General features: G+C 45.4%; 2 protein-coding genes and 1 long non-coding RNA gene across 3 annotated transcripts; 1 reads left to right on the forward strand and 2 right to left on the reverse strand.

Moving 5' to 3' along the window:
* Positions 1-3,009: 3,009 nt before the first annotated feature.
* On the reverse strand, positions 3,010-5,670 carry LOC106805744 (uncharacterized protein K02A2.6-like). Its single transcript, XM_014807460.1, has one exon. The coding sequence runs from the start codon at positions 5,668-5,670 to the stop codon at positions 3,010-3,012; it is 2,661 nt and encodes an 886-aa protein (XP_014662946.1).
* A 213-nt stretch (positions 5,671-5,883) lies between these two features.
* LOC106805745 lies at positions 5,884-6,882 on the reverse strand. The gene has a single exon (XM_014807461.1). It carries the CDS (start codon positions 6,880-6,882, stop codon positions 5,884-5,886), a length of 999 nt encoding a protein of 332 aa, XP_014662947.1.
* A 1,543-nt stretch (positions 6,883-8,425) lies between these two features.
* Positions 8,426-9,454, forward strand: LOC106805759. The gene is made up of 2 exons (XR_001393462.1): positions 8,426-9,039; positions 9,162-9,454. It is a non-coding gene; the product is annotated as an uncharacterized LOC106805759 (long non-coding RNA).
* Positions 9,455-11,643: the final 2,189 nt, after the last annotated feature.

Raw genomic sequence — 11,643 nt, forward strand, 5'->3', positions numbered from 1 at the left:
TATATGCAGAGAACTTTCTATATACAGAGAAGTTGTTATATACAGAGAACTTGAGAGTGTGCTATATGCACAGAGAGCGTACTGGCTGATTCTACTGCTTGCTACACGCGGTGAGCACGGGAGACGGCTAGCTGCGGTAAAGGCGCGACGAAGTAATCCTAATCGATCGTCATCACGGAGTGGAATAATGACCACATGTGTGTGTGTGGAGGGGGGAGGGAGAAGGAGAGGGAGAGAGATAAGGGTAAGAGGGGGAGGTAGATTGATAAGGGGGAAAGGGANCTCTTAAAAGTTCCTCAATAATTTGAATAAATACCGAGTCAGAGTCTATGCGAATACAGGTACCTCTGTCATTTACTTCCGGCTGTCATTCCGAGTGCGCGATGGGGTCTTGCATCATGTGTGCACGGAGCGTGATCCACGAGAAAGTCCAGATCTATGAGCAGAATATCGCCCGCAGACTTTCGATTATAACTCCTTTATCTTCAGCGTGATCTTCTTGAATTATTGTCCAGAGCAGACTACGGCTCTTCATAGAACAAATATATCCCATCCTCGTCGCCGACCGGATGCGCCGAATATGAAACCGAAGAATTCCATCTCGGTTTTCCCCACCTGACACTTATTCCTATTTAATGTGAGATTGTTCGATTCAGTCTATCCAGTACAGCTTTGAGAATCATATTGTGCTCTTCTTCAGTCTTCGCGAACACCATGATGTCGTCGCTGATATTTAGCACGCCGGGAATGCCTTCCACCTGAGATATTGCGTTCTGGAAAATCTCACTGGCGCAGCTAATACCGAAGTTTAAACGTTTATACTGCCGGAGACCAACGTGAGTGCTGAACGTTGTCAGATGGCGTGAATCGGGGGAGTTCCAGCTGATGGTACCCCTGATTTAGTCGAGCTTCGAGAATATCCTGGAACCGTTTACGTCAGCGATGATTTCTGTGATCGTTGGTGTGATATGGCGTTCACGTAGAATGGCTTTGTTCACACACCTCATATCCACACACAACCTGATATCCTCAGAGTTAGCCTTGGGAACACACACAACAGGAGATACCAGAGTGTTTGGACCAGATATGTGCTCAATGATATCACTACCTTCCAACCGTTCCACTTCCTGAGCTATCTCTTCCTCAGAGAGTATGGTACCCTCCTATGAGGCTGTGCAACAGGCATAGCGTTACTATCCACATGTAACCTAACCTGATAGTTTTTCAGCTTTCCCACACCACTGAACAGTTCATCATATTCTACGAGAAGCGACTTGAGTGAACTTGAGGTCGTCTGAGCGCTGATGTCACCTGTCACCGAGTTCACGTGGAGAATGCCAAGTGCCTCGGCAGTCGCCCGACTCAGCAATGCTGTTGAATCGCCATCGACCACGTAGATGTCCGCTATGGCTGTTCGTTCCCCACACGACATTCGACTTTTGAACTTCTTCTGTATGGGCAAAGGTTCATTGGACATATATGGGTACAGTTTGACATCACTAGGCTTCAGACATGGCATCTTGTCAAAACCTGACAAAGTTTTTTCACTAATGATATTCCTGGGACATCCTGAATCTATCACCATGGTGATCTTCTGACTATCACCCAGGGTGATCTCGGTGTGCGGCGGACGTCCATCATTTTCTTTTAGCGAGTAGATTTCGTCATCTGAGCTATGTTCTTGTATGTGCGACACTTTCTTTGTGGGGAATTTCTTCCCGAAACCCCTAAACTTGGCTGGGTGATGGCTTTGAATTTGATTGTTCCTTGGAGTGGCACACTTTCGCAAAATGTCCGACTTTACCACAACTGGAACAGGTTTTATCGCGAGCGCGGACATGTGTATGAATGGGGATATTCGCCTCCGCAGAACCAGCATTGTCTCGCCGACTGTGTCTTCTTGGCGGAGTTTTGGCAGCGGAGTTCTCGGCGCGATTTCTGAGTGTGCTGACTGTGTGGCTTACGTACGATACTTCCTTACGCACGAGATTATCCGACCTGCATTGGCAAGTTCATGGGCCCTGGCTTCTTCTAACAAACCAGCGAGCGGCAGTTTGTCACGCGAGATTTTGTTCCCTTATACTGAACGTGACGCGACGTGGTACCACAGACAAGTTGAAGCGGACCTCCTTATCCTTGTGCATGGAAGTCACAGAAGTTTGCCTTCTGTAGTAGCCTCGTGTGGAACGCGTCGATTGTCTCCCCTGGCAACTGTTCAATCTTCCGAAACTCCTGTTCATGTTTGTCAGTGTTTTTACGCGGCTCCATGTACTTGTTCAGCGCGTTTACGGCCTGCTTGTACACATCATCTGCCTCTGCCGCAATCAATGTCAACGTTTCAAACGTATCGTGTACATTTTCCCCTGCATAGTACAGTAGGAGAGCCTTCATTCTACCCTTATCATCAACATTCATCCCTGTCATCAGGTTTTCGAAACCCCTCAGCCATTTCCTCCAGCGTAGGGCCTGGGTTGACGGATCTCCATACAGTTCAAACGCAACATACGTGGGTAGACTTTGAGCCATGATTCAGAGATTTTTCCCTAAAAGTTTTCCCCACTAATCCTAATATAGACCGCATGGTGGCAGCACCTGACGGTGTGGTATTTAGAGTTAGGGATGGTTCACTATATTACAATACCCATCTGTTTTGAAATGAAACTTTACCTGTAAGTTTACACAATAAAAATTGTCAGAATTGTAGTGAATGATATTCGACTTTAATAAAACCCGACTGGAGTGCTTTTGAAAATACCACAGCTATATATATAGAATAAACAAATCTCATAGAACTTGTGAAAAATGTAAACAGAATCATACCACTGAAATAATATGCATTACTTTTGCAAATCAGGAATATTATCTATCAGCATGATGTTTCTCTCATGCCACCTACATACTGGAGAATTACACTGGTTGAAATCATGTATATTCAAACGCAACATAAAAGAACGTATTTCTGCAACAAATGAAGAATGAATAATGTTCCACACAGAATAATCCTGCTATTCACAACTGATAGTCCTTGAACCTGGATGGTAGTTTTCTCGTGCGTGATGTGCGGCGCGGAGTCTGACCACTATTCACCACATTATCGGGTAGGGTGATATCCGGTATACCTGGGTCAACATCCGGAGCGTCTTCCGGCGTACCTGGGTCAATTTCCGGAATCACGGAGTCTGTTGGAGTACCTGGCAGTCTCTTGAATTGCGAGGAGTTTCGCGTTATGGCTACATCACCATTCGAAGCAGTTACCATACTCCCTTTTTTCTTCGTGATAGTGAGAGGCTCAGGGTGAAATGGTGAATCCATTTTCCCCCTCCGACTGTTCCTAACCAGTACAGAATCACCGGGCACCATGTTAGAACTCGCTGTGTGTCGTCTCTCGTTCGCGTAGTCTCGCTGGAGTGTCTTCGACAGACTATCCTTCTGAATGACCATATGGCGGGTCATTTCGTCGATCGTTGGACCAGGTGACACAGATGGAAATCCAACGTTCATTTCCCTATTGTTCAGAGCCATGGACGGAGATATTCCGGTAGATGAGTGGGGTGTGGCTCGATACGCGCGAAGAAATCTGTAGAGCTCAGATTTCCAGCTATTGCCCCCAACTCTAATGGCCTTCATGAGCGTTCTCATGAAGCGTTCGGCTTCACCATTAGCCTCTGGATGTAGTGGAGTTACCTTCCTGTGGTGGAATCCCTGAGATTCGGCGTATTCTCGGAAGTCGCTGCCGTTGAACGGAGGTCCATTATCCGTGCGAATTTCACTTGGAACACCATGGGCTGCAAATATCCTGTCCAATCGAGGAATCACAGCATGAGCAGATGTACTATGTAGTACGTCGACTTCGGGATATCTCGAGTGGTCATCGATCACCACCATGAGATACTCACCGGTAGGTAACGGTCCACAAAAGTCCATACTGAGTCGCTCCCACTTGTTGAGTGGAGTTGGTGTCATCAGTAGAGGTTCGCGATGCTTGCTTGGTGTATTAGCTTGGCATAGCAAACAGTTCTCAACTTCACGTTCCACCAGGTTGTCGATTCCTGAGAACCAGGTCTTCATACGGAGAAGTTGCTTAGTTTTGGCCATTCCTTGATGACCCGAATGTGCGAGTTTTACACATTTCATGTGTAGCGATTCTGGAACAACGATTCTTGTGCCACGTAGCAGTATTCCATCTTCCGAACACGATAATTCAGTCCTGATGTTGAATAGTGCCTTGGCAACTTTATCGTCCTTCACAATGTCGAACCACCGACCATTCCCGAGAGCTCTGATCACACCACTCAATGAGCGATCAGCTGCCGTGGACTCCACAAATTCCTGTCGCGATATAGCTCGAGGAAGTGAATTATCCAGCACAAAGTTCACATGGAGCTCAGAATTTCGGTCGATGTTCACGGTCTGATGGTTTGGTGGGTGGCGGGACATGTAATCCGCCGGATTGGAACTTCCTGGAGAATAGGTCACAGTGATGTTGTAATCCTGTAACTTCATGAGCCAACGTTCTATACGGGGCGGAGGTTTCGAGTTCTCTTTCATGAAGATTGGTACGAGTGCCTTGTGATCACTGACTACTTCAACATGCATACCATATAGATAGATCCTGAAGTGGTTGCATGCCCAGTAGATAGCCAACGCCTCACGTTCAGTCTGTGAGTAGCGACTTTCCACCGGTGACATAGCTCGGCTAGCATACGAGATCACACGATTATCCTGAGTGAGAATAGCACCTATTCCAACGGGACTGGCATCCACAATGAGTTTTGTGTCTTTCGCTGGATCAAAATAGGCCATTACCTCCTGTCTCATGATTAAGTCCTTCAGTTTATCGAACGACAATTGTTCAGCTTTACCCCATATCCAGGCTTGATCTTTACGTGTCAACATGCGGAGCGGCGCGGCGACTGTCGCAAGATTAGGAATGAACCGCGACACGTACGTAATCATACCCATGAACGAGCGTACCTCTGCAGCTGACTTCGGCTGCGCTGACTCGATGATTGCTTGTACCTTCTTGGGATCTGCCGTCATACCGGATGCGCCGAATATGAAACCGAAGAATTCCATCTCGGTTTTCCCAACCTGACACTTATTCCTATTTAATGTGAGATTGTTCGATTTCAGTCTATCCAGTACAGCTTTGAGAATCATATTGTGCTCTTCTTCAGTCTTCGCGAACACCATGATGTCGTCGCTGATATTTAGCACGCCGGGAATGCCTTCCAGTACCTGAGATATTGCGTTCTGGAAAATCTCACTGGCGCAGCTAATACCGAAGTTTAAACGTTTATACTGCCGGAGACCAACGTGAGTGCTGAACGTTGTCAGATGGCGTGAATCGGGGTGGAGTTCCAGCTGATGGTACCCCTGATTTAGGTCGAGCTTCGAGAATATCCTGGAACCGTTTACGTCAGCGATGATTTCTGTGATCGTTGGTGTGATATGGCGTTCACGTAGAATGGCTTTGTTCACACACCTCATATCCACACACAACCTGATATCCTCAGAGTTAGCCTTGGGAACACACACAACAGGAGATACCCAGAGTGTTGGACCAGATATGTGCTCAATGATATCACTACCTTCCAACCGTTCCACTTCCTGAGCTATCTTCTTCCTCAGAGAGTATGGTACCCTCCTATGAGGCTGTGCAACAGGCATAGCGTTACTATCCACATGTAACCTAACCTGATAGTTTTTCAGCTTTCCCACACCACTGAACAGTTCATCATATTCCACGAGAAGCGACTTGAGTGAACTTGAGGTCGTCTGAGCGCTGATGTCACCTGTCACCGAGTTCACGTGGAGAATGCCAAGTGCCTCGGCAGTCGGGAACGAACAGCCATAGCGGACATCTACGTGGTCGATGGCGATTCAACAGCATTGCTGAGTCGGGCCACACGACATTCGACTTTTGAACTTCTTCTGTATGGGCAAAGGTTCATTGGACATATATGGGTACAGTTTGACATCACTAGGCTTCAGACATGGCATCTTGTCAAAACCTGACAAAGTTTTTTCACTAATGATATTCCTGGGACATCCTGAATCTATCACCATGGTGATCTTCTGACTATCACCCAGGGTGATCTCGGTGTGCGGCGGACGTCCATCATTTTCTTTTAGCGAGTAGATTTCGTCATCTGAGCTATGTTCTTGTATGTGCGACACTTTCTTTGTGGGGAATTTCTTCCCGAAACCCCTAAACTTGGGCTTGGGTGATGGCTTTGAATTTGATTGTTCCTTGGAGTGGCACACTTTCGCAAAATGTCCGACTTTACCACAACTGGAACAGGTTTTATCGCGAGCGGGACATGTTGATGAATGGGGATATTCGCCTCCGCAGAACCAGCATTGTCTCGCCGACTGTGTCTTCTTGGCGGAGTTTTGCAGCGGAGTTCTCGTGCGCGATTTCTGAGTGTGCTGACTGTGTGGCTTTACGTACGATACTTCCTTACGCACGAGATTATCCGACTCTGCATTGGCAAGTTCATGGGCCCTGGCTTCTTCTAACAAACCAGCGAGCGGCAGTTTGTCACGCGAGATTTTGTTGCCCTTATACTGAACGTGACGCGACGTGGTACCACTGACAAGTTGAAGTCGGACCTCCTTATCCTTGTCATGGAAGTCACAGAAGTTTGCCTTCTGTAGTAGCCTCGTGTGGAACGCGTCGATTGTCTCCCCTGGCAACTGTTCAATCTTCCGAAACTCCTGTTCATGTTTGTCAGTGTTTTTACGCGGCTCCTTGTACACATCATCTGCCTCTGCCGCAATCAATGTCAACGTTTCAAACGTATCGTGTACATGTTCCCCTGCATAGTACAGTAGGAGAGCCTTCATTCTACCCTTATCATCAACATTCATCCCTGTCATCAGGTTCTCGAAACCCCTCAGCCATTTCCTCCAGCGTAGGGCCTGGGTTGACGGATCTCCATTACCCACGTATGTTGCGTTTGAACTGTAAAAAATCTCTGAATCATGGCTCAAAGTCTCTTTTAGGAGGGGAAAAAAAAAAAAAGTTCCTCAATAATTTGAATAAATACCGAGTCAGAGTCTATGCGAATACAGGTACCTCTGTCATTTACTTCCGGCTGTCATTCCGAGTGCGCGATGGGGTCTTGCATCATGTGTGCACGGAGCGTGATCCACGAGAAAGTCCAGATCTATGAGCAGAATATCGCCCGCAGACTTTCGATTATAACTCCTTTATCTTCAGCAAATATATCCACTTTTCTCGTCGCCATTGTAATGTTTGCATGTTTTCTATGGGTTTCTTGGAGTGATAGAGAACACGACTGCTTTAGATTCATGCTGTTTTCCAGTCAATATAACCAGTTAAAACATACTGTGCGGTCTATATTAGGATTAGTGATGGTGGCAGCACCTGACGGTGTGGTATTTAGAGTTAGGGATGGTTCACTATATTACAAACAGTATCGTTAAAGATCGTTTCTGAATGAATCAAAAATGATTTTTGGCACCTGGGGGAGGCGTTGGGTCCTAGTAACAACACTCTCTATACACAATGGCAATTACACATATAAGGTAAACAAGCCACAGATTAGGTCATTACAGTCTGAAGAGTTCTTTCAAAACAAAAACATATTTTTCAATCACTTATGCATAAATTCGGCTCAAAATCTAGACCTGCTATACTTCCCATATCAAAGATCAAAACATGAACAACTGTACAATCAATCAGCCAAATATTAATCCTTCATTTAAAGCCGCACAATGCGCATCTACACGTAATTTCTCAGTACTAGAAATAAGCCAAATACTTCGTACATGCCCTAATATACTACCTTATGGCAAAATAAACTCTATGTTCCTCCCCATTNCTACCGAATTTCGGGAATTCTGTTTGAAATATGCAAAGCGCTAGCACTTATTCATGCACGCACGTAGGCAAAATGCACACATGGTTTGAACGTTAACTCACTGAATGTAATGGGAATGTGAATTTCTCCGAATAATAGAAATCGCTCAGATATGAAGGTATGGGTGGGGGACATAACATAAATGACCGACAAGACGGCATGATCAGCGGCGGATCACAGCGGCGGCGGCCGACAACACGGCACATTTTATATATATTGGAAGCTGAACATGTCAAGAAAGAAATGACGGAGAAAATAGCGAGTTACTGCCTTCATGGCGCGCAATTCGGTAGCTTTGTAATTAACCGCCAATGCGCCACAACCGTTCTCCGCGCAATATCACAATTAAAGATGTGTTGAATAGTAAAACCGCAAGCCGCTATTCATGCACGTACGAGATGTGAATAGATGATTTGACGACCTCGACATACCAATATACGTTACCACTACATACGAATAGGAATACGTTACGTATACGAATACGAATACGTATACATACGAATACGTTACGAATACATACTCGACATACGAATATAGCATACGAATATATGTTACATATATATGACATATATCATATATGAGTTGCCATTTACACACATATACATGATATAGATACAACATTATGTAAGAACTACCATGTATCCATACTACATATACATATACATATCCATGTATGCAGCATGTAGGATAGGTATACATACGAATACGTTACGAATACATACTGGACATACGAATATACCATAGGAATATATGTTACATAGATATTACATAAACCTACGCTATAATTGCAGATGTATTGCAAGCTGAATATATAGATATATATATACATATATATATACCACACACATGATATCCACGACGGACAACACAGTATAATGAAGACGATGTTATGCTTATGAAGACGACGTTTACGTGCATATCTCAATCGATTATTTGATCACGTTAACAATTAAACCTTGGCATTTCCACACATATACATGATATAGATACAACATTATGTAAGAACTACACGATGACTATTCGAAGGTTCACTCACCTATGGAAAGAAATGTATCCTGCTTTCCACGACTCACATGGAACAACCGTAGACTTACACAAGAGCGCACTACAACAGCGTGGCATCACACATTCATGCATGCAACATCGATGGGTATGTATGAATTGCAAAGAACATATCGTCTATGCTCTACTATGCTATTATGCGTCTGCTGTCCTATATATACACTCTTGAAGTCTGACGTCATCATCGCAAAACCTGTGGGGGGTCAACAGGTTCAAAAGGAGAAGGAAGATGGCTACGATAACGAACACGCGATGTCACGATTCCAGGTTAGACTGGCACGGACGTTAATTCGGGCAAGTCTCTTTCGCTACACTAAAGTTATAGTTACTGCAGCGTGTGAAATTCTCGACCGCGCGCCAGTCTAACGAAAATTGTCTGCGAAATGCCTCGGAGAGAGCCTCGTGGCGCGATCTATGGGCCGCGATATGTACCAGAATAACTTCAGGGCGTTAAATTAAATAAATTCGAAGTCGTTTTTATAGGAAAAAACGTACCGCGCGAAGAAAAAAAAACACCAATTACGACCATTCGATTTATTCTCGCACTACGTGCAAAGTCCAAAAATTTCGGCAATGGCCAGAACTGCTCAATTCACCGATTCTGGGGCTTTATGTACTACACAAAGTGATTTGCGTATATAGTTATACATATTGGGCAGCGAATTGACTCTAATGGCACCACCAGGTGGTGCTGTTCGCGCTTCGCGCGTATACATACATATTGGGCAGCGAATTGACTCTAATGGCACCACCAGGTGGTGCTGTTTGCGCTTCGCGCGTATACCGGGCTGCAGTGCGTCTAGGAAAACTGAAAAGCTGTACTGCTGAGGTACTACTTTCATTACTTGCACATATAACTTGTTTTATCAGTTATCAGTCAGCAGCTAGCGTAATGTAGCTGATCGTAATCTCGTATAGTAAATCACTAAATGGAGATACTAGTCGGCTGACGGATAGTGATATAGTTCTGATCCAATAATCCAATGGCATGCGTCATTCACAAGGGTGTGCTAGATTTTCTGTTCGATATTTTGGTTAGAAAATCGTATGAAACGTGGACCTGGTAGTGGCATAACTCGTCACCACAAGAGAGATGGAAATACTTTTTTGTGTTGGTTATTTTATAAGTGTGTGATATGTTATTGATCCATTGATGTGTATCTGTAACATCTAGTGGATTACAGTGCTCCAGATTGCATGCGTATTTGCGTAAAATACGCATTGAAAACACTCATTTACGCATACATGCGCAAAACATAGATTACAGATATTCTAGCATTTGCCCCAGTATATGCATGAATATATACAAACTTAATTAGAGTACAATTACTGTAGCATTTTTTAGCTCATCTGACATAGTCAGATGCAGCTTGTAGAATCGCATGAGCGTGCGTCTGTCCGGCCGTGCGTCTGTGCGTCCGTCAACAGTTGGGCACAAATCTAAACGACTCAACGTACGCATTCGAAAGTTGGGATGGGGGGGGGGGGTAATCCAAAAACGAGTTGGGATGTTGAAGCTGAGGGTCAAAGGTCAAAGGTCAAGAGGTGTAAAAGAAGGGGGAACATTCCTTCCTTAACTTAAGGTATAGGGAGGAAATGCAGAATTGCGGCACAAATCTAAACGGCTCGACCTAGGCTCGTGATAGTCGGTGTATAGCATCATGGTAGGAAAAGCCATCACTGCTGCTGAAATTTGCGCAGCCGCTCACAGGTAAAAGCCGTCCAAATAGGGCCCACTGGGGCAGATTTTTAGACAATCTTTCTGAGGACAATTGGGCTGCCACGGCCAGCCGTGCCACAAAAACTTCTTTTGCTTTCAGCTGCTGACCCTACTCATTTTACTGCCGCTCTTATGCACAAAGCGCCACCAAAAACTGAACTTTCGCGTGACTGACATGCAAAGAGTAATAGCTGCTCGCCGATAAACCTTTTGCACCCTCATCAGCCCAGGAAGGGCGGTTAAAACATGGATTCGTACTGCCTTTAACAAAAGCGCGACCTGAACTGATTTTTGCTCATTCGTGGAATGTGCCACGCCGCTACAAGCTTGCACAGCGTTCATTATGCCCAAAGCCAATGTTCTAATATGAACAAGGTTTCACGCTCTCTTATAATCATAAATTATTTTCTAAGCCCAGTCCTTGACCCTAGCCACCCTGCTATTAGCTCTGCAGCTAGCCCACCGTTGAATTTAGCAACACGTCAGCCCCTAACTCAACCCCTGGAGATGCCTCGCCGGCCCGCCGTAGGCAGAAAACCATGGCGCGCGCGGCCAGCCCTCATTGACTGCACCCTCCGCATCCGCGCCTGACACTCGGCAACTACTTCCTAATCATAAGTTCAATTAGCACTGCCGCCCCAACCTCGCCAATGCCCAGCATGTCGTAAAGGCATAATATGGCGCCACTCGATTAGTGCAAGTTTCTCCAACCGAAATGCTAGCCAGTAACTGGCACCTTGTGCACCTCACGTTTAAATAATGTAACCCCATTACCATATAGCGCCAAACGCGGTCCAGTTACGTCCTCTGCTCCAATATCACTGTCCTGTCTTACTAAAGAAATGTCTATTGAATCCCCAGTCCACGCAGAATCAGAATGACTGACTTCGCTTTACAGTTTCGAACGGCCGCATACTTCGAACAACGCGACGTGCGGCTACAGCATTTATCAGTCCACCAGAGACATTTTCG

Source organism: Priapulus caudatus, unplaced genomic scaffold, assembly GCF_000485595.1.
Source record: "Priapulus caudatus unplaced genomic scaffold, Priapulus_caudatus-5.0.1 Scaffold126, whole genome shotgun sequence".
NCBI lineage: Eukaryota > Metazoa > Priapulida > Priapulimorpha > Priapulimorphida > Priapulidae > Priapulus > Priapulus caudatus.